Source organism: Choristoneura fumiferana, chromosome 13 (genome assembly GCF_025370935.1).
Source record: "Choristoneura fumiferana chromosome 13, NRCan_CFum_1, whole genome shotgun sequence".
Taxonomy (NCBI): domain Eukaryota; kingdom Metazoa; phylum Arthropoda; class Insecta; order Lepidoptera; family Tortricidae; genus Choristoneura; species Choristoneura fumiferana.
Window position 1 is genome coordinate 20,111,669 of NC_133484.1, and position 24,368 is coordinate 20,136,036.

A 24,368-nucleotide genomic window follows, 5' to 3' on the forward strand; every position below is an offset into this window, starting at 1 on the left:
ATTTATTTAAAATATTATCCGTCTCAAAAAAATCTTAGATTTCGTTGAGTAAGCGTATTGCTGATAAAACGTAAATTTTCTACGTAAAAAACGTAAACGTGTATTATTCTTTTATCGCGAGAAAAATCTTTCTAAAAATCTTAATTTTTAATTGCTTTATTATTATGCATTTAAAAGAACCTTAAGGAACATTTTATACCCAGAGGAACTAACATTTAAATGAAATATCTAAAGGAAAGAAGAAGATAAATGCATGGACACCTAGTTAAGTACCTTTTCGTCATAGGTACTATAAAAAAATATCAGTGACGTTAAACCGACAAAGTACCTACCTTCTAAAGTGGTCGCATAATCGCTGAATGCTCTCACAGTACTGTGACCACATTAATGATTGTTTTACCGCCATTATCTCATCAGACCTTGTAATAGTTAGCCAAGCAAGATCACTTTGATGTAAATGACCTGCTTACTGGCCAGAAAACCGATTCAATTTTAATTCCACTGCCCATCATACACGTGATTAAGGTTGCGAGTCCATTTTGCCGTCGTTGTCTTTCAAACTATGGTATTATGATAAAGTCGAATTAACTCAACAATAATATTGGGTGGGTACGGGTAGTACTGAGTAAAGTTCATACATCTCTGAGTTAGTCGCTCGACTGGTAGGTCTGGGCAACGAAATTGATCGCAAAATTAAGATGGTTGTACGAGTAATAGGAATTTCAGTGTTATAGTTTTCCTTGAAATTTTGATATACTTTTTTCTACCCACCGGTTTAGATTTTAGAGGGGGGGGAAGCTCGATTTTAATGAAAATTTGCACTTTAAAGTTGAATATTTTGCACTGAATCGAAAATTTGTTTTAGCAACCCACTAATGATTTTAAAAAGACCTATCCAAACGATACCCCACAATACAAGGTTGGATGAGAAAAAAAATCACCCCACTTTGGCTTTGGCTGAGCAAGACCAAAAGATTCCTACAAGCTTTTTAATTAGATTTTCCAATAGGCAATGGCAAATACAACATTTGCCTGATGCTGGCCTGCTTCGTGGTCATTATGGCCATGGGGATCGACATCTTCGGCTTGGGGATCATCGTCACCGCCTCCACCTGCGACCTCGGCATGACGCTGCAGCAGATCGGGGTGCTGTCTTCCATGCCGTTTGCTGGTAAGTCCTGGTCGTTTTCTGTGGTTACTTGGATCGCTCACCGTTGTGGCCCAGAATGTACCAAGCATTCGGTGCCGGGAAGGTGGGCTGCTTGGTGGCTACGAGGAGTATTTCTGCTGACAATTGCTGGGTGGATGCTGAGAAGAACCCCATTTCAGGACGGCCAACAGTGGAACCCACACACTCAAGAGCCATGCGAACTCTTGTGATTTCTACGCGCCTTATTCATAAGACGCATTTTCCAAGACTTACTCGTAACAAAAGGTTCTCCAAGCACTGCTATCACCCCTTTCCTTTAGAAGGGAGCTCTAGCAAGATTTAGCCGAAACTAGTAAGACTTGCGTCATTCCCCAGACAAGCCAGCGCATGCCTGGGTTATTTGGTTTAAATGAAGCCAACCAGATTAATTTAATTCTTGGATTATTCTTGTGATGCACACACGCTGGAGTTGTGGGGTACGCGGGTGGCGAGTGGCTTGAATATCAGGGCAGCATTCTTTTCCCGCCAATTCTGGCAGCCAAGCGCTGGGTTGCCTTGAAAAACCGTTTATACGAGGCTAATATCAAGCCAGCGCTGGCTGCCAGTGATAGGTACATGCAGCCAACACTTGGATTCGTCTAAACTAAATCTAGACTTACGCTAGAGCCACGAGGAGATTCGACCGCTTCACTCCCTATTAACTGACTTTTCATCACACTTGCTCATAAACAGTGTCGTAACATGCTGGCTACTTTGGTTGCAACCCCCAAATAAAACCCTCGAACTTAATATGCTTTTCATGATACCCAAGGTCGGTAAATGAGTCATTGCCCGTACTGATACTGCTGCGCTCGCAGCAGAAAAACCATATGCACCCGTACGTCAGGCGCATGCTGCGGGAGGGGGAGAGTGGCGCTGCCAAGAGTGCAGCCTTAGGTATCGGCAATATTTGGAAGAATTATATTTTTTCTTTTACAAATATAAAATTTTACTCGTAAATGTGATGAAAAACATGTAGCATGGGCGGTAATAGAATTACGAACATCGACTCACTAAAGCCCCCAGTCTCCTACTTCGGGCTTCTAATAGACTCTCGTTCGTAATTTCTTATTTACCGCCCTTAAGACACAATTTACTATTGTAACCACTGATTCCAGGCATAATAGTGATGTCGTATCCCTGGGGATACCTGTCCGACACTCGTGGCAGGAAGTTAGTGCTGATGTGTGCCATGTGCGGTAGTTTCGTTAGCGCAGCGTTGAGCAGCTTCGCGCCCAACTGGCAGGTGCTGGCTTCTCTGCGGTTCATCAGTTCAGCTATGTAAGTAAAATTTCGACATGTCTACCATATTAAGTCCTAATGCCGCACAGTTTCCTCCTGCAAGGAGAGGGCTAGGTCTAAAGCTCTCATGCAGGAGAAAAATAATAGTTACGTTTCTTTATTTCTTTATTTTTAATTTTACACATACTTCCTTACTTCCGTACTTCCTTATTAATAAGTATTATAAACACGAAAGCAACTCCGTCTGCCTGTTTGTCAACTGTTCACGCTCAAACTGCTGAATCGATTTTGATGAAAGTTGGTATGGAGATAGTTTGGAACCGTGGGAAGTAGATATATGTATAAGACATCCTGGAAAATTGCATAGAATCGCGGGAAACAGCTAGTTATGTATAAATTTCAGCTGTATATCCATTACTGTAATTGAGATACAGCCCTGTGACGGACAATCTTCCGGGTTCCGTTTATCACTCTTGAGTACGGAACCCTAAACATATATAAAATAGTAGAAGAACGAACGTCGACCCTGTCCTAATGTCAAGAATTTTACACAAACTTGAAACAATTACTACATTAGCATAGAAGTAGAACTTGACAATGGCACTTGTAAAAACAAAACGTGCGCAAGCGCGTCTTGAATACGCTGATACAGCTGCTGACAGCAAATACGAGATGTACCGAGCCGAGCTACGTTGTTGCTGATATCTACGACCTTGTGTCTCGGCAATAAGATGTACTTAATGAAACAATGATTTGTAAATAACTTGAGTTATTCTGCTTTAACAATTTATGGAATTAGTAATGAAACAAATGAATGTAGGTATGTAGCTAGCAAAATCATTAAATCTGACATTACCTAATTAGAATTGAATTCGGACTTCATTTACGTTATATTATGAACAACAATCGTGCAATATTTCATGTGTCTTGATTTAGCGCTAGTATCGACATTTTTAATCCTACGTTTATTTAAAAACATAACTTTATTTTTCAAAGTCAAAGTCAAAGTATATATACTGCATGCATTCAATTAGCAGCACAGGCCTCCTCAGAATAGAGGCCCATAGTGACAGATCTTCACAGTAGAGCGGCATTAGCAGGGTTCTGTTTGTCATTCTTCGTATACGGTGGCCTTAAAAAAAATTGCTCAACCATTTCTACATGTGATATAATATAAAACAATACACAAACAAACATTTTGTATTGCATGCCACAAAATCATTAGCTACAATTAGGTAGTTAACACAAAGATAAAATGCAGGGTAGACAATAGGCTCCTAGTATCTTTTCTTATGAAGCGCCAATCTCAACAGTTTCTCGATGGTTTTAATCCCTGTTCACTCCCTGAAAGAAAATAGAAGACAAGGAGCTGACTGCCAACCTTGTTCTTTGAAAATAAATATGTTTTATTCTATTAAAAAAACTTTCAGTAATGAACTGGCACTTGAAGAAGAAGACAATAGATATCTGTCTGGCGGTGACAATCGGATCGTAGGACTGAGTGTCTACACGTACTTCGTATTTAGGTCAACGGGTTTCCTCAATCAATTGTATGTAAAAATGATAACACTTGACGAGTTCTGTCTAGCGTACCAGATCAGTAGCGATAACTCAACAAAGGAGAACAAAATCTGGGAAGCACTCGGCATAGCTTTGAAGATAACAATGCACTAAAATGCTAAACATACCTATCTTTATCTCGAGTAGTATTTCAAGATAAACGGAAAATTTGAATGACTTGTCTCGCTTGTTGATGAAGAGATGTAGAGGATTGTAAACGAAACTAAACGAAAGTGTTTTAAAACTTTTAGTTTCAATGCCAAACTAGCTAATGTCTTCACTACAACTCCATCGGAGATCCCACGGGAATTTATGAATTCGCGATATAATAAGTAGATTTCAATAATAAGGGATAAAGTAACTTTAAGCGGCAATTACACTGAGTCGTTCGCCATGCGGCGACCGCAAAAGTGTAAAGAACACGGTAGTCGGCCACCGCCTTAATATGACCGCCGTAGTAGACGGACAGACTAATGTAAAGGCGACAGTCGTCCGCCGAAGTAGTTTGAAACAAATTCGGCGACCGTATTAGGTGAACGATGCAGTGTAATTGCCGCTTTATGTGAGTGAAGTATTTCATTGCTAGGTTACGAACCCTGTTATCTCTGTGTCTAAGTACTCGTATGTCAATGAAGCTAGAAACACACTGACGCCGGAGGCGGAGCGGTGCGGCGTGGCGCGGAGGTGGTACTAGTTGTAATATTAGAGCTAACATGAAAGAGGCCACACAGAATACCGCACCACGCTTATTTCTCGCGTGGTATTCTGTGTGGCCTATGTTGACGCCAGTTTTTATTTTAAATATTTTTAAAAGTGTATGTTGTTGAGTATCGCCATCTAACGAGCGCTGCTAAGATTCAAATTCCCGCGCGCCGCCGGCGCGAAAAACATTTAGTCAAAACTGTTTCCCTTATTTCTAAAAAATAGAATGCACGAGCTGTTTCCTGCTCCTATCCCATTCCCTCACAACCTCAGCGAAAACGCGCGAAAGGGATGGCTATCTACGCCCTCAATCGGAAGTGGCCGATATCCCTTGAATTGGGAAGACGAAGGAAGATGGCGCTTTGACAACAGACAGTCGCAAATAACCTCCGCTGCGCGCGCCATCGCCGCCGGCGTCGCTTCGCCAAAATCAGTGAAAATTGGCATTTTTCTGTTAATCGAGAGCTCTCGCAACACGAATTGTGTACGTGCAGTGAATGTGTAGGTGTTGAAGAGGTGGAATTGTCCAGCCTGAGCGACCCAGGACTCCGGACCCAGCCCATCATTCTGCCTTCTAACCTAATCAAATTATTAGGCACATCTCGCAAAAGGTATTTTTTTCCTAATAAACCTACAGTCCACCCAACTCCTTTAAATGCAATGGCAGCTCCATTAGCCTCTTGCACGTTAGCTCGAATATTAAAAGCGGTACCGCCTCCTCGCCGCACCACACCGCTTCGTTTTCGCCGTCAGTGTGTTTCTAGCTTGTCTTTTACACTATTTCAGCTTTCTAGGTTCAAAGGTGAGCGTTGATGAGTCAGTCATTCAGTACTTTCTTTTTATATCCTAAGAGTCCAGTTTCATTGGTCGATGGGGCTCACATTCTGGGTATGGAAGATTTCCATAACGCATGCCACGGGCTCTTATTCTAGTTTGACTAGAGCCTTTACGCTAAGATTAAGGTTTGCAATATTTATTGAATAAGCCGTTACTTCTTGGAGATCCATATGAGCCTATTACGTCTATGCAACAAATGTGTGTTCATGTAGCTTGCACGTTGTAAGAACACACACATCACACAAACCTAACTAACTAAAGTTAAATGGTTGTGTGATGTGTGTATGTTCTTACAGTGTGGAGGTGGAGGAGTTGCATAAGGGTATACGGACGCGGGTGAGCAAAGTAATTGTTTATATTTCATTAAGGTTTACATTGATTCCAGGTCAAGTGCAGCCGAGTCGGCAACGTACGCGCTGCTCGGGGAGTGCTGCGGGGTCAAAAAGCGCGCGCGCTACATGCTGCTCATAACAGCAGCGCTGATGCTCACCCCCACTCTTTATTACAGTAAGGTTCATAATCTCCATCATCTCTATATATCCTCACCAGATAGTGCTGCCGTCTTTAATTTTATATCATTAAGTAGTTGAAGTGACAGCAGAGTGTCATCTATTGGGCATTCGGGTGTCGAATACTAAGTATGACTTCGACCGTGTATAAAAAACCGACCAAGTTTTTTTTTCTTTCGGTCAGTTTTTATGTGGTCTCTCAGCATCATCATCATCAGCCGGAAGACTTCCACTACTGAACAAAGGCCAACTTAAAACGCCACAATGAACGACAACTCGCCACTTAACTCTCACGATGTCGTCAGTCGCCTGGTGGGAGGCCTGCCAACGCTTCATCTTCCGGTTCGTGGTCACCACTCGAGGAATTTTCTTATCTTATCCAACGGTTATCTGTTCTTCGAGCGATGTGGCCCGCCTATTGCCACTTCAACTTGCATATTTTACCAGCTATGTCGATGACTTTAGTTCATGTGGTCTTTATTCAATATGTAATATTAGTGCATTGTTCTGCCGTCAGAATGCAGCACTAGCACAATGTCTTTTAAATGTCCGTAGGACGCCATAATATCATATTATTTCAATTATTTTTTTGGAAATAAAGCTCTATCGTTACTATTGATGTAAATAATCATGTTCTTATTTCTACGCGTATTCCAGTATGGGCCTTCCTAATAATGAAGTTGGACTTCGCCTACTCTTTCCTGGGCCTGGTCTACCGGCCGTGGCGTCTCCTGACCTTCGTGATGGCTCTGCCTCTGGGGCTGGGGGCAGCAGTGCTCTGGTACTTCAGTGAGAGTCCCAAGTTCTTGGCCAACGTGGGCAGGACTGAGGATGCTGTGGTAGTGCTGAGGAGGATGTATGAAGTCAACGGAGGGAAGGGAGAGTATCCTGTGAGTATAATAATTATACAAGGTTGTTTGATGACTTTTTTCGCTGACTGTACCTACACTTTCGTTGTCAAATCTACCAGTGGTGAAGAGTGACCATTTCGCTAAGCAATTCAGAGAGTGACAGAAGCGATATTGAAGTAATTCTAAACATCCGCACCTAGAAAAAAGCTTTGCCATATTTATTATCCCATAAAAATGTAGGCAACTCACTCACTTCGTTCCATTCTCCATACAAACGTAGTCCCGGTTTCATTTGAAAACTAGGTAACAGAAATAGATGAAATTTTGTAATTATGGACTAGACGTAACTTTGCCTGTGGTTTTTCAGATTTTCATATAAATGTGTAATATCAGAATTACAGGAGCTCAAAAGTCGACAAATAAAAGATGTCAACTTTGCACGAAAATTACAGACTAATAAAGCATTTTTACAAAAAAATCACAGGCATAGAAAATATAATGAATATCTTGATTGTAAAATGTCATTGATTTCTGTGCTATACTTTTCGTATAATTTGAGGAAAACCCAAAATTCAACCGCTCAAATCTTACCCTAGCCTACAGCTATCTCGATATAAATTACGGACGGCGTTGCGGAAGGGGGGGGACGGCTGCGAGCGCTTATGTCACGAGCGATAAAGACAGCAATATCCCAAACGAATAACTAACGGCAGGGAAACTTCTCTTAAAATCGAGTTCATCCTATTTCAACCTACCGAATACTCGTTATACCAAAAACCTAAAAATCGGTCAAGCCGTCTCGAAGGCGGTCTACATTTTTGCCCTAAATGTTGGTTGATTTATAATATCTCAGGCGCAAGTGATCACATGCTCCAAGTAACCCTCTCTCTTGGTACCAATATGATAGAGCACGTAAATTAATTACAACTTTATTGACTTGCCCCTTCGCTATCACACGGAAAACAGCTATGTCGTTGCGTAATATATTTATACATGGTATCAATTGTACGTAATGGCACATGGGTATGTAATTTATTGAATCAGGCGTTACTTTGCGGAGGTCCATATCAATGAACTAAAGGAATTTCTTTGCTCACCCGCGACCTTATGATAGCTAAGTTTATTAAGATTGTTTTTTTTTGGAATCTTTTAATAAGAAACAACACAAGCTTAGATATGAGGTGCATAGGAGAAATTCGTGTCTGTATCGTTGTCCAGCGGTGGTGTAGCGGTATAGCACACGGCACGGAATGCCGAGGACCTGGGTTCGATTCCCAGCGCTGGTCTTATTTTTGTGGTTTTTCTGTGCATCTATATTTCAGTTTGTATTTTCGAGCTAAGTTTATGCAAAATATGCGTGTTCATGCAGTTCCTCCACTTCCTCACTGTAAGAATACACACAAATCACCAAACCCATCTATCACCACCACCACACTACACTGACCCGTTTCGAACTCAACCAGAGCTCATCTTCAGAGCAACACACACAGACAGAGATTGTTGTGGTTTGTTAGTCTAACATCTGATAGCATGGTGTACAGTTGAGTTGCTTGACATGTGTTTCTATTCAATTAATGACTTTCTGAATTATTATTAAACTAATGTATTCCATAAGATTGTATAATATTGTAATTGTAAATTAACCTTAGCTAATTTTGCGCCAATAATTGGATAATTTAATTTAATTTAACGAATATAAAATTGTAAATATAACATTTCTACGCCGATGAGGCAGGAATGACGCACTTAATGTAATTCGACCATCTTTTGTACCATATTCTAAGAAATAAACAAATATTATATTCTTTATTTTGTTTCATGCTTAGGATTAGGCTTTTATAATAGTTATAAAAAGTAAAATACAGAAAAGTACTTACAAAGTAAAAATATTATAAAAACCTAACCAAGTTTGCCGCCGGTAACGGGGCAGGGCCCAAGCTATTCGAAACGCGTCAGTGTAGTGTGGTGGTGGTGATAGATGGGTTTGTGTGATTTGTGTGTGTTCTTACAGTGTGGAGGTGGAGGAACTGCATGAACACGCATATCTTGCATAAACTTAGCTATCATAAGGTCGCGGATGAGCAAAGAAATTATTTTAGTTCATTCATGGGTATATGTGTGACATAATGTAGGTATCGAAGTGACATTATGTGCAAGTAGACGGATTATATACGTTTAGCACTGACGTAGCTGTGGTGTAAAGAGAAAGTATTATGTTAGTTGTAACTTTTTTGGCTTGGATTTATCGAATGTCTTTTTGTTTTTAGGTAAAAGAAATTTTCCTCGAAGAAGGCACCAAGGAAGAAGTGGGTGTGTTCTCGCTTCGCTCTCTCTGGATGCAGATAGCGCCTCTCTTCAAGCCCCCTCTCTTGGGGAGGACGTTGTTGCTCTACTACTTGACCTTCGTTGTTTACATCGCGTAAGTATTTGTTCTCATTATTCTAGGCGTCTTTCATGAGTCATGCACTCATGACAATTTATCGATTTGGAGAGAAAAGTGGCTCGTTGTTTAGACGGGTTTCATTGCCTATCAGAAAAACCAAAAATTTAACAAAAAAGTAAAAGACTCCAAAAAAAAAAAAAATAAAAAATGGAACCGACTACAAAACCCTTGAAAATATTTTTCTAGGTAAGTAGGTATTACTAGCTCGAAGTCGGTGCCTCAGCACGACCAGCAGGAGTGGATTCACAATAGTCGTCTACTTCCTACATACTATGGGTTTCAATCCCTCCTGCTGGGTCGTGCTGAGTCACCGACTTCGAGCTAGTAAGTACCTACTTACCTAGAAAAATATTTTCAAGGGTTTTGTAGTCGGTTCCATTTTTTATTTTTTTATTTTTTTGGAGTCGGTTTTACTTTTTTGTTAAATTTTTTTTTATTTCTCACTTTTTAGTGATTCGTAGCCAAAGAACATCTCACAACTATTCCATTAAGCCCAAACACGACTTAGTTACGTTGTTTTATAACAGAGTTCCGTCGCCTACCTTCTGGCTTCAGCATCAGATCAGTTCGAAAGAATCATTAACTTAAAGCTTCTTCTTAGTTGCTTATCTAGGTAAGTATATTAATCATGATAAAAATTTAATCCGAAATACTTGTAATTGATAGAGTGTTGTTGTCAAATCTCTTCATCTCAGTTAAACTTCACCAAATTATGATTTCAGATGCAAATGCAAGTTACTGATATATCCAAATTTAGGGTCCCTAAGAATTTTTGAAGAGTTCCCTCGATTTATAAGATCCGATCATCAGATAATTTTGAGCTTGCAGACCTAATTGAAAAGCATTCCTACTGAACTCAAAAAAAAATTTACAAAATCTTCCATTGACTTGGAGGCAGAAAATTAAAAAAAAAAAAAAAACACATTGAATTGATAACCTGACTTTTTTTGAAGTGTTAAAAAAGTAGCGTGAAATAGTAGTTAAGTAAGCAGATATTTTTTAATTTGCAAGATTAAACAGAGAGACTATTTTATAAAAAACGTGTCGTCACACGCAAGTAGCGCCATAACTACTGCAAAGAGAAAAAGAAAATATGTAAAGATTTCACAAAATATCACAAAATTTAATTTATATTTGAGATAAAGATTATTTTATTTGGTTATTTCAGGTAAGTACCAAGAAAATCTATATTTCTGCTCAAAACACTACTATGTTGGTTAAATGTTAATATTAACGTATTAACAAATTATTTAACACAATTAAAATGTCAGCTTAGAGTTAAATTTAAAAATAAATAGTAAAAGTAAAAACATAAAAAATGAAAATTACAATTTTGAATTGTTTTTTTTCTTGTTTAAACATTGGCAGTATATAATTTATAATAATAAAGCTTATATGGCACAATTCAATTGTCAAATATCGTATTGACTAAACGGAATATTTTGACGCGCTTACCATGATCGGCTGAAACGCATGTTTTTGGCAAAATCTGTTGACAATTTCAAAAGGGGAAAAGGTTAAGAATTTTGCTTAAAGTAATCTGTGGGTTTATTTTTTATTGTTTATTTTTGTACAATAGTGAATTACAATTATGTAAATTACGACATACTTTGGCGTCTGAACTGTATTGGGCTTAAAAAGACTTGTAAAAGGTAAAACAATAGATATTTACTATGTACATTTAACAAAACATACGCCGTAACTAAATTTTCCGTCATGTCTAAAGCGCGTTATAGATAATTTTAGATAATTTAGATGTACATTTATTGAAGTGTCAGAGACCTACCTATATACATACACTACCTTTTGTGCCGCGGCTTCGCCCGCGTGGAGTTCGGTTATCGCGCGCTGTTCCCTCGGAAACTGTGCATTTTCCGGGATAATAAGTAGCCTATGTCATTCTCTGGCCCCTAAACTATCTCTATGCCAAAAATCACGTCGATCTGTCGCTCCGTTTCGACGTGAAAGACAGACAAACATACAAACACACACACTTTCGCATTTATAATATTAGTATGGATTATATATACTTTTATACCAGCTTTAATATCTGCCACAGCGGAGCGTGCAAAAATATCTGACACGTCCTTCCGGCCCTAGAAATAGAGTCGTATCAGATATTTATGCACGCTTGTTGTGTCAGATATTGAAGCCGGTAAACTGTATCCAGTCGTATTTTTAGGGTTCCGTAGCCAAAATGGCTAAAACGGAACCCTAATAGATTCGCCATGTCTGTCTGTCTGTCCGACCGCGGCTTTGCTCTGGGACTATCAATGCTAGAAAGCTGTAATGTATAAGCTTTTGCACAAATATATAAGTATGTAAACTATGCCGACAAATGGTACAATAAAAATTCAAAAAACATTTTTATAGAGTAACTCCCATAGACGTAAAGTGGGGGTGTTATTTTTTTCACATCCAACCCTATAGTGTGGAGTATCGTTGGATAGGTGTTTTAAAACCACTAGGGCTTTAGTGATTTCTGCGAAATATTAAAGTGCAAATTTTCATTTAAATCGAGCGTCCCCCCCCCCTATAAAATGTAAACAGTGGATGGAAAAATTTGAAAGAATTCAGGATGATAGTAATTATATCAAACTTACAAGGAAAACTATAACGGTTTTCTTGAGAATTATTAGTAGTTTACCTAAGGTATAAAATATACGTAAACTTGGAATATTCCCTGCAAAATACGAAATCCCTAGAAAAACATTATTATATTTTTTTTATAGCTACTAGACTCCGGAGTTCGTAATAGAGAGCGCTGCTGTGGGGCTACTACGAAACTCGAAAATTCGTATCGTACCGTCCCTCTCACTCCCGTATTAAACATATTTTATAACAATTCACAACAATTATTGGATTCAGAGAAAAAAGAGTTATGACTAACGATTATTCTGACAAACATTACATTCGGACTTCCGATAAGTATGCGAGCCTATATGGGCCCAATATTAGCATCAGCAAGACGGCAAGATACTAAGTTCAAACTTTGCACCTTGCTTTGCAGACTTGTGAGCCTGATAACGCTCACAAGTCTCTTAGTCGCCATTTACGACACCACGGACGGCGATTCATCATCATAATCATGTCAGCCGAAAGACGTCCACTGCTGGACATAGGCCTCCCCCAAGGCTCTCCACTCAGACCGGTCTTGTGCTTTCCGCATCCACCGCGATCCCGCGATCTTAACCAGGTCGTCGCTCCATCTTGTTGGAGGCCTACCGACAGCTCGCTCCCGTCCGCGGCGCCATTCGAATGAAGAGGTTCGGAATCTGAGGTTCCGGTGCCACCATCGGCGGTTCCACCTTCTGACCCTATCGGCCATCGGGAAAGCGATTAGTCCGTCCTATTATACAACTGAGGACGGCACAGACAGAACTTGCCCTAGCCCATATTTTGTTAATCCATAGGCGCGAATCTGTATGCATAAATTGGTAAAGACTGACGACTGTAGTACTCTAACTACTGTACTCTAACTACTGACTACGAGGCTTGAGGTCAAGGGTTCGATCCCCAGCCGGGGCAGATATTTGTATGAAAATACTAATGTTAGTTTTCGTGTCCCGGGTGTTTGATATCTATTATGTTTATTCGTTGCCTAGTATCCATAGCACAAGCTTTGCTTAGTTTGGGACTAGGGCAATTGGTGTCAAGTGTCTATCAATCAATCAATCAATCAAATACTTATTTTACATAAAAACATGGTCTAGCTTTACGGTAAAGAAAAACATTGTGAGGATTTCTGCACAAACCTGCTAAGTAATACAATGGTGCGTGCGAAGTTCAATCCGCACTGAACTATGGCTCAAGCCATATGATATTGGGATAATGATGATTTATTTTAAGAAAATTGTGTTGTTTCGTATCCAGGAACAACAGTTTCGCGATCATACTGCCGACAATCTTCAACGTTTTCTTCACGTCGTATGAGACGAGCGTCGCTGGCGCAGGGTTCTGCGACCTCTTCGCTATGGGCAGCGACAACTCTACAGCCGTCGAAGAAGTCAGCACGGTAAGGGGATCGATATCTTTTGCTGGATAATAAATGACTAGTGAAAATGCTAGCTATCCTCTCTTTGAGAGGTCGGTTAAACCTAACTGCTGCTGCTGCTGCGACTGCTAGAAGGAGAGCTAGTTTTACGAGCGTATATAGATATGTTTATTTCTTTGGTCCTTTCTGTAGCCTAAACAGCTGGACGGTTTTCAACTTAGATTAGATTAAGCTGTCGAACTGACATAGGGTATCTTATATTTCAAAATGGCGTCCACGAAAAAAATATGGAGGAGGGATTAATTATTTCTTCAATTTAAACAATTAGGTACCAAATGAAAGCAATATGTTATAGAAACTTTAGGTTACCATTTTCACAGGAACATCAAAAAGTATGATATAAAAGGATATAATAGAAGTAATTTAAAGTTTAATTAATAGTTGGGCGGGTCACATAACTAGAAGTTTTTAAGCTTCTCACGTTTTTGAATAATAATAAAAATATATGTTTTTATAATTTTTTGACTTAATAAATATACCACGCAGACACGTAAATGTGCTATTTACTTATTGAATGTTGCAGACGGAGTGCAAGAACACAATTAACGACAATACGATCTGGGCGGGCTGCGCACACGGCGTGTCCTTCTTTGTGCTGAACGCTCTCATCTCGCAATGTGCAGGCAAGAGGAAAGTAAGTATCTTAGCGACTAGTTCCACCAAGGGCGAGGAAGCAAAGAGTTGTCGACTATTTTCTAACTAGAAACAAACAAAACATATTATGGACTGTACATCCATGGGACGCTGGTTCATATCCGGCTCAAAGGACCATGTTCGACTGTCAGTGCAGGTAGAAGGCTTTTAATGAAGTTTAATATATAATGTGTCTTGTTATAAAGGATTAAATAATTAGATTATTAAAATGGTAGGGGTTGGTAAGTTGAATTTACTGTACAATTTTATGATTAAAACACCATTAACTTACATGCGTATATTCCGCCATTACAGAAGCCAATACGGGACGGCAAAAAGTGTCAACTTAGATTAATTTTGTTGTACTTGCCAACACCGTTATAACTTTTAGAGACATCTCGCAGGAGTAAGTATTCTGTGCCTAGCAAACACGACCTGTAATTTTGACGCATGTCGCCAAAAAGGCATCAAAAGCATAACTCGCCCGAGGCCCTTAGATAGCTAAAGCCGCTCTGACCAAAATATACCAAACCATATTCTTCATGACCAGGTGATGACCATCGTCGCTTGTCGCTAACAGGGCGTCGAAGACCTGATTCGCCTGGGGCGCCTAAACGGCTAAAGTCGGCCCTGACCAAAGTATACCAAACTATATCCTTCATGACCAGGTGATGACCATAGTGATCCTAGTGATCGCAGCAGCGGCCGCGGCGGGCATCGACCTGACCGGGGAGCCACTGTCCGGGCTGTTCCTCTTCTACGTGTTCCTGACAACAGCCATGGTCTTCGGAGTCATATCTTCGTACTTCGTGACGCTGTATCCTACGTCTTACAGGTGAGGTTTTAGAAGGAAATTAAGCGTATATCATATCACACACGAGCCTTAAGAGAGATAGCTAAAAATGAGGAAAGGTAGAGAGAGATGTAAATGATTTCTACCAGTTTGAAGTCGGTGCCTTAGCACGAGCCAACATGAATGGACCCTATATTAACCTCACGTATACCTAGTGCCATCCATGAAGACGCGTGATTTTGTCAAAATTAGACATTAATGATATCGTAATAAGAACCACGGCACGCGTCATCGTGAATGACTCTACCTAAAATACCATCTATTGGGTTTCTCTTACTGCTGCTGGCTTGTGCTGAGGCACCTACTTCAAAATGGTAGAGAACGATTTATAATTTATAAAGCATGGTGGAAAAAGAAGTATTGGCTCATGGAATGAGTTCCGCCACCCATAACCACTTACAATACAAAGAATTGGGTGCCGACGCGTTGCCAGGCTAGAGGACTAAGATAAAACCTCATAGTATGCCAGTCATGTTCTTTTCTATCTTACTGGAGAGTACGCCAGAACACAGCAAGCGCGAGTTCTGCTGTCTGGTTATAGGAATTAGTTAATAGGAGCCTTAGTTAACAGGTTTCTCAATTTTACAGAGGCATGGTGGCTTGTCTGGGGATGATGGTGGCCCGTCTAAGCGCGTTCAGCGGCACCAACATCGTCAGCGCGGCCATGACGAACCATTGCTCGGGCGCGCTCTACGGAGCCTGCGGGCTAGTGCTCAGTAAGTGGCTCTCTAGTTAATGCTTGTTAGAGATTCACCGTCGTACTCACAGACGTTTAGTAAGTTAAAGTCAAGATATATTTATTCAATTTAAGCAATTATGAATGTCAAAAAAAACTACCAGTAGCGTCTTCGTCGGCAATGTAACCATGATAAGATGAATCATTGATTGGGGGCGCTCTACAGAACTCTGCTAGCTGGTGCTCAGTGTGAAGTTTTTTAAATTATAATCCAAGCCATATCGTTATACTTGTGGGGATAGGTCATAAAAGAGATATCTATCTGCAGGCAGATGTTATAGATCGTAGCAAGTGGAAGGATGTAGTCTCTGCCTACCCCGTTGGGAAAGAGGCGTGATTTTATGTATGTATGTATTATTCCATTTCAGGCGGTGCCATCGCTGCGTCACTGCTCCCCAGTGACAGTTTGCAGCCAAGCTGAAGTACTGAAGATATTGCATAGAATATTTAAGAGCTTTTATAGAACGACAATATGGAGTAGAAAATGCATGGGAAATAAGCTAAAATTGAGGGTATCTTAACAGGCAAAATATCGCAAAATGGCGTGGCGTATCAAGGGGCCCCTGTGACGTTACAATCTTGCACCGATTGGCAGGATTGCTTTAGTTATTTTTCATCACACTTGCTCGTAAACAGTGTCGTAACATGCAGGCTACCTTAGTTGCAACCCCCCAAATAAAACCCTCGACCTTAATGTGCTTGTCATGAAGCCCAAGGTCGGTAAATGAGTCAGTGCCCGCACTGATGGCGCTGCGCGGGCTCTTGCTGCAGGACTACATGGACCACATGCACACGCACGTTGCGGCGCATGCCGAGGGAGGTAGAGGGCGACGCTGCCAAGAGCACAGCCTAAGGTATCGCCAATAGTTGTAAGAATTATATTTTTTCTTTTACAAATATAAAATTTTACTTGCAAATGTGATGAAAAACATTGTATGTCGCACGGGCGGTACTAGAATTACGAACATCGACTCTTTAAAGCCCTCAGTCTTCGACTTCGGGCTTCTAATAGACTCTCGTTCGTAATTCCTTATTTACCGCCCTTAAGACACAATGTACTATAGCTAATCACAAACGAGACACGAAAGACGACGAGAAAGTTGTTAAGCTGACCTCACGATACAGCGCCATCTAGCTTTTAAACCCTCATTTCATTACCGTATACATTTTCATCATTTTCGAGCATTTTAAGCCGAGTGAGCGTAGCGAGTGAGTTACGTAAAGCATGCCGTTTGCATTTAATTTCAACCTACTCATTAATGTTGGGCTCTAATACCTATTGCCTAATATAGAAAATAATTAATTATTTATAAGAATTCATTAAACTGGTGGCATATGCGGTAATACATACAGTAGGTACCACGGGTAAGCGAATTTCAATTCCACCTTGCTTGTCTGACTAAAAGTACCTATTTAACGTTGATTGACGTAAGCTGATGCGTTAAACCATGTTTTCAGTTAGGTAGTACTAATAACCATAATAGGCTTAATTTTTTAAATATTCTTTAAGTAATATTATGTGCTTCATATTTACTGTTTTTTTGCTCAAAAAAGGAATTACTAATGTATTATTTCGTTGTCCGTTTGTCTGTCAAAACCCTCTTTCAATTTCTCAGGAACGAGTGGACTTCAGTAGTTAAGTACAGTCGAGTTCATAAACTTGTGAGAAAAAATGTGATCAAAAATATCTGAACACGACTCTATTGTTAACGGCATAGATGCGTGTTTAGATTTTTTGGTCATATTTTTTCTCACAATTGTATGAACTCGACTTTACCACCAGGCCACGCTTAAGTACAACTTTTTTTTTTCTTTATTCGACTGGATGGCAAACGAGCACGTGGGTCTCCTGATGGTAAGAGATCACCACCGCCCATAGACAACTGCAACACCAGGGTATTGCAGATGCGTTGCCAACCTAGAGGCCTAAGATGGAACTTGGACCGTTTACCTACATACGTCACAGTTTTTATATATTTTTTTAATTCATGTGCGTTTTTATGTATGTGGTTTTCTATTGTTATTATTATTATCTTCTATTAAGCTTGAGTCAGATTTGTGTTTTTTTTCGTACTTTTAAAAATGTTCCATAATAAATTGAAAATTTATGTAACAAACGTTTACTTATGTTAACTTATGTTTATTTACGTAATTTTAATGATTTATTATGACATTTACTTGGAATTACATGTACAATAAGCATTAAATTAATAACACTACCTACCTTAAACTTAAAATACTTATATGAAATTATATTGACCCGGATAATTCACGTTTTAAATTGAGTTTAGCTCGACATGCTTCGTCGGGTAGTCGCGCGAGCAGACCGGCGGCGCGCAGTGCGCGTGTTGCAGCAGCCGCCGAGTCGCGTTGCTCCGAAGACGAAGGGCTACGGATTAGCCCGAAAAATTTCGAGCTAAACTCGATTTAAGACGTGAGTTATCCGAGTCAATATAATTTAATATGAGTGAGTCTCATGGTAGTTTTATGTTCGAAATTTAAAATACTTACATAAAATAAAATTAAACCTAAAACAAAAACAAATCACTTAAAGAGTAACCCTTAGGCAAGGTCCCGAAGATGCTGGCAGCGTTTCCTCTTTGAATAGACAAGCTAATTCTTTGTCCGAGGAAGCTGCCGGTCCTCTGCGACGTCTACTAAACTTTCCGAAATTTCTTTAAAAAATATTAAAGCGCCTATGTTAAAATTAAATAACTGCAAGAAATATTAAATGACATGAAAATTCGAATAACTATCACGTTGTTACATTACGTAATTGGGAGAATTGATAAATAAATTAAGTAACGTTAAAAAGTACCACCGACTTTTATTGGCTCGGCTAGCCTTGACTTTGTTGATTACCGAGATTCAACAATGCGACATTGAGAGGCGATGTTTTTAACTATAACTACATAAAAATACAATCTTGGATTAAGAAAAATATCAGTCGGCCGCATCGTGGAGTGACCAATTCTAAAATACGAGAATGGTAATTATTAAGGTACTTACGCCTTTTATTAAAACCAAATCGAACTATCTTTACACAACGAGTGTCCATTGAACGTTCATGCCAATTATTGTATAACTGTAATATATTTTGTATACAAGTATTGATATGTTACATTAACGCATATTAGATCAATTTGAATCGAACAATGTCTCGCTTTATAATCTCGAACAGGGTTTTTATCATATCAGGAAGGTTGTGGATTGCTATTGTTGGAAGTGCTAATGATACACTTGAGCAACTTGTATTGTAACTAAACATCGAGCATTCGCCGTTTTAAATTTGTCGAACAACGAACAGAGCAAAGAGCAGAGAGAGCCAAATTGTTACGTGCAGTCACCAGCACCAATATCTGACACAACAAGCGTGCATAAATATCTGATACGACTCTATTACTAGGGCCGGAAGGACGTGTCAGATATTTTTGCACGCTCCGCTGTGGATGATATTAATGCTGGTGACTGTACCTACTAAATACTTTAGGAAATACGCGACAGGCCCATACTACGAAGTGCAAAATTAATTAATTTGTTACTAGTTTGTTGGCGATGAAGCACACAATACATTAATTGTATTTTTTTTTTGATTTTGTGAACTTTTACGTGTAATGTAACCCTTAGAATTCTTACTACAATTGTGAATTCTCAAGTGTATCAGCATCTGATCTAAAGACCTGTTCTTGTAGATGTTATACAAAATCATCATTGGAATTTCCATATTTACATCAAATCACAAGCGTCAAGTAATTCCCTGGCCTTGTTTTAATTTATTTTAATCGTATACGAAAACATTGCAACGTCAGGTTTCATGAATCGGCAATTGACCGGTAAATCTGGTTACGTCAACCGAATTTCCTTCAAAACTGGCGAGTCATAAAATATAGATAATCATTTTAAAAAGGTAGGTAGGTAGTTATTTTTTAAAAGGTTTGCTAAAGTATTAGACAACCGGATGCCTATAGTGACCCCGTGACCCCGGAAAAACCGGAACCTTTTATAGGATAACTTGTAGTTCGTTGAACTTACCGTCTGTCCCTGTTTTTCAGGAATGCGTGGAGGTATCAAGTTGAAATTAATATGTAATACTCAGGTCTACTAACTCCGTGAAGCAGTAAAAAAATCTCACTTTTAAGTCAACGCAACCAAAAGATAAAGTAATTAAAAATAGTAAATTGTTCAACAAGGGACTTAATCAAGGCATACTGAGACGAGATGTTTATAGCCACCCGAGTAGGGCGAGGGTGACTGTAGTTCAAGTGTCATTATGGTTGTTTAGTCTGATTGCGTTAAGCACTCTACTTTTCACTTTGAATGCGAGGAAAAAAACGACGTTCTGTACAAAAATACAATTTTACTTTTTAAAAACGTACACTTAATACGACGAATGGACATCTGTTCAAAATTTAAATAGCAAAAAAAAAACTTCCACGATTTTTCTTTTCTTTTATTTTTTTGTAAAGTGACGTTTTACATTCTTGAATATTTAGCCAACAGATTCAAACTTAAAACTATTTTTAAAGTATTTTTTTTTTACAGGCCGTAGGACCTTGTGTAAGGTCCGCCCGGATTGCTACCACCATCTTGCTCGCTAATCCTGCCGTGAAGCAGCAGTGCTTGCACTGTTGTGTTTCGGCGTGGAGAGTAAGACAGCCGGTGAAATTACTGTCACTTGAGGTATCCCATCTTAAGCCTCTAGGTTGGCAACGCATCTGCAATACCCCTGGTGTTGCAGATGTTTATGGGCGGTGGTGATCTCTTACCATCTGGAGAGCCACTTGCTCGTTTGCCATCCAGTCGAATAAAAAAAATTGGACTATGCATAATAAAATGCCGCCGGGTGGTGTCGGTCGAGAATTACACCACCCCCTCTCTTCCCGTGGGTGTCGTAAGAAGCGACTAAGGGATAAACCGGAGGATGGGCAGCTGCGTCCTCCGCGAACTATCGGTATAACTGCCTGCCAAGCGTGGCGACTAAGGCATTTTCACCCCAAGGTACAAGATAAAAGAAAAATGAACCCACACAATAAGCCCAGACCCCTAGTCCCCGGCGGCCCTGCTATTCCTGGCTCCGGTAGCGGCCATGATAACGGCGGGGCAGGGGGTGCTATAGTGAATCACCGGCAGAGGCCCGGCTACCAAAAACGAAGATCGCGAGATCGCGGTGGATGCGAAAAGCACAAGACCGGTCTGAGTGAAGAGCCTATGTCCAGCAGTGGACGTCCTTCGGCTGACATGATGATGATGATGATGATGATGATAATAAAATAAATTCATCCTTAATATCGTAAGTAGATTCATATTCCTAATCATTCATTGTGTATCACGAAATTAAATCATGTTGTTTTAATATTTTTGCACAGTTGTCTTTTTGAGATTATTTCCACGCCCTAAAATTGTCTATACACAAATACCGCTATTGGCTGTTTAGGGGTTTCCATATTAAATTTTTAAAAAAGAACTTTAATCCCTAGACATTAATGAGGAGCTTTAGTCCCGACATGCAGAGACTAAAGTATCATTTTAAGATTTTTATTAGGTACCAAAACAATAGTTTAATACTACGAATGAAACAACGAACGAGCTGCGAATTATTAAAAAAATATATTCTAAGAAATTATATTAGTTTTAATTTCAAAGTTTAAAGACACGTGAGATAACTAACATGGACGGTTTGCCACGCGATGAAGCGCCAAATAATGGTGTGATGTGTTTCAAGTCTTTTACATTTTGGCAAAACACTTGGCCGTACCGCTGCGCGCCGGATTTGTATTATAACAAGCATTCATACATAATGCCATGACAATTCTACATAAACAAACGATTCAAATTGTTACATTTATTATTATAATTTTTTCTTTAATTGTATAATATAGTTTTTAAGTATTTTATTTGTAATTATATTATTATGAAAAAATGACTTTCTGCCAATTTTCTTGCGGCGCATTCTTCTTGGCAATGATGGTCTTTCCGGAAGCGCTGGAAGTTTAAAAAATGACGTGTAAAAGTGCCCATTGCGGCCTATTTACTGAATAAATCATTTTGAAATTTGAAATACATATTTAAATTAAGTTGTCACGGCACAGCCGCGAAAAGGCGCCGACTCAGCATGTGCTGCGACATTGCTGTCACAGCGCTGATATTCTGCCGGAACCAGTAAGAGTTGACGCACTCAGTCACATACAATTTTTACTCAAAGTTACTCGTATAATTTAAGGTTCAACAAACAAACATAACAGATATTCTATAATGTGACAGTTTCACAAACGGATCCTCGAGTTAAAACATTACTTGCCATAATTATATTTTTTTTATATGATAGGTGGAAGACGAGCGAGCGGGTCACCTGACGGAAAGCAATCACCGCCACCCATGGACCCATAACATAAGTTGAGTTACGGACGCCCGATTGACGGCTTGACTTGACTTTTTGACGACTGAGGTACAGAACCTTAAAAATTAAAAACAATTCTGTAAACTTTACATTCGTCATTGTTGTGCGAGGAAGCGGCGCGCTGTGTGAGGAAAATTTTATTTTCCTGACCTATACTTTGTTTATTTTAGAATTGGAAAGAAGTAAAACGATTGACGTGTCTTCTTATTAAAAACACTTTTGGAAAATAAATTACATCAAATATGTAACAAATATATCGCAAGGACATAATTATATGGTCATTTACTTACATTTTTTGGTTTTATTTAAGTAAGCAAAGTAACTATTTTTTTAAAGCGTCTTTTAACAAAAATATTCTTGAAGATTGTTTTCTCTTTTCTAATGCTTAAAATAAACGAAGTAGGTACTACGTAAGTTACTTACTAAATCTTAAAGAGGCAGTGTTGTGTGTTCTGTTTTGCGAATGTGTGGTGGATATGTATATATTATGTATTTTACATGTAGTTTATTTGTCTTGATATGTATTCGTTTATTGACTTTATTATTATGCATTAGTGTGTACCTATATATGCATGTACGTGTATTTATAATGAATTGTTTGAGTTAATATGAAAGTTCGTTTCTTTTATCTTTTCATTGTACTCGTAGTGTCTACTCTTGTCTGATATCCTGTCAATCGTTCAAAGGTTGACTGGAAGAGATCCCTTTAAGTGATAAGTTCGCCTTTGTACATGTTATTATCCTGTGTTCTGTTATTTTCATGTGTTTTATGTACAATAAAGAGTTTTACAATACAATACGATACAATACTATAGCTCAATGCTACTTTTCTATTGGTAATCAGATATTTTCCTCGCTCACAGTTCTGCTCTACATTTTCTGTCTTTCTTTCTTTTTTTCTTTTTTCTTTTGTTTTTTCAGAAGTCTCTTGTAGATGCAAAGCATACTTATAGAACCATCTCGTAATACTCGTAGAAGGTCACAAAATTTCTGTTGAGTTAACAACTGCTCTTAACGTTCTTAACGTCGTCATTTTCCATTGTTTGCGGTCAGCAGTTCATTTCAGCGCTCATTAGTTTGGTGATTAAATACATAAATAAAAAAACGGACACAAAATACTTATTTTTCAACTCTACACACGTAAGTTTTTGGCCTGTTTTCTGTATTGCTTATTATGTTAGTGTCCAATAAAGAGTATGCGTTCGAACGAGGATAATCCAAACCTTTTCTGTTTTCAACTTGCTTTGCATGATTTTCTATGAGACAATGATGTTTTTCAAGTAATCTTGGTTTGGGATACCTCGAACCCAGCCTCTTGACGTCATTCCATGACGCTTGCTAACCAGCGAGCGTCATTACTAGCGTCTATTCCACTCGCTATGTTGGTTGGTATACGTATTGGTAAATCCACTTCCATTCGGCCGCTTGTAAACGTCAGTTGTTTTTGCCGGACAACGGAACGTTTTTTGCCGGACTTGCGGTGTTGTATAGCTTACAATGAATGTGTGTAAATTCACCGGACACTTGTCCGGCGACGAAGCCATACAACACCGCAACAAACGGTCAGTTATCCGGTGAAAACAACGGACGTCTACAAGCGGTCTTCCAGTGGGCATTTGGTATACCAGATTCACATTTATTACATGTTTGTGAAAAAGGATTACGTCTGAATGTTCTAGAACAGATGGAAATAATTAGGCACAACAACAGGGGTGTTATTATCAATGAACAATTAAATTTTGCGTCATCGCCATTATTGAGGGTATTTTCTAGTGATACAGGCAATTAAAGTGAAAGCGTTCTGAGTGAGCTCATTCTTCGACCAAGCATCGTAGGATAACTTCGGAACTTCTTCTGATGATGCTTCGGAGAGAAGCGAAACACGTGTCCGGGATCTTGTTTATGGTTGTGGTGGTGGTGGTTCTCTTGGTGGTGGGTTAAGTTACGTTTGCATTAGTTATTTACGTTTTTTATGCGGAGGGAGGGCGGGTTAAATTGCATGAAAAAACATTTTTTCCAACTCAAACGAAGCCGTTTCGCACGACTTGGCCTCACTACTTGGCGGAGGAGCAAGACAGATATTCCATTTATTTTAACATGGATCTCCGCAAAGTGAGGCCTGAGGGCTCTTTTGCCGGCAAGTAAAGAGACGACACAATGCGTGCAGAGCAAAGAAAAATATATTTTTCGACAATGCTTCCTGTAAACAACTTTTTTTTGCAGTGACGTGTGTACGCAGAGGTTAATTTACGCAGAATTTTAAAACCTACCTACCTACAAGTTTTTAAGCTATTACAGTTGGGTGTTGAAAATGTTGCCAAAGTAAAGCATACAACTTGATTTTAAAGCCCAGTCTAGAACT

At 39.3% G+C, this 24,368-nt stretch overlaps 1 protein-coding gene across 1 annotated transcript; it reads left to right on the forward strand.

Annotated features, from left to right (window-relative positions):
- Positions 1-1,013: 1,013 nt before the first annotated feature.
- Positions 1,014-18,426, forward strand: LOC141434289 (synaptic vesicle 2-related protein-like). Its single transcript, XM_074096684.1, has 10 exons — positions 1,014-1,171; positions 2,308-2,470; positions 5,916-6,037; positions 6,697-6,929; positions 9,158-9,309; positions 13,207-13,348; positions 13,911-14,021; positions 14,689-14,855; positions 15,462-15,589; positions 15,978-18,426. The coding sequence occupies exons 1-10, from the start codon at positions 1,036-1,038 to the stop codon at positions 16,028-16,030; spliced, it is 1,407 nt and encodes a 468-aa protein (XP_073952785.1). The 5' UTR covers positions 1,014-1,035; the 3' UTR covers positions 16,031-18,426.
- The last annotated feature ends 5,942 nt before the right edge of the window (positions 18,427-24,368 follow it).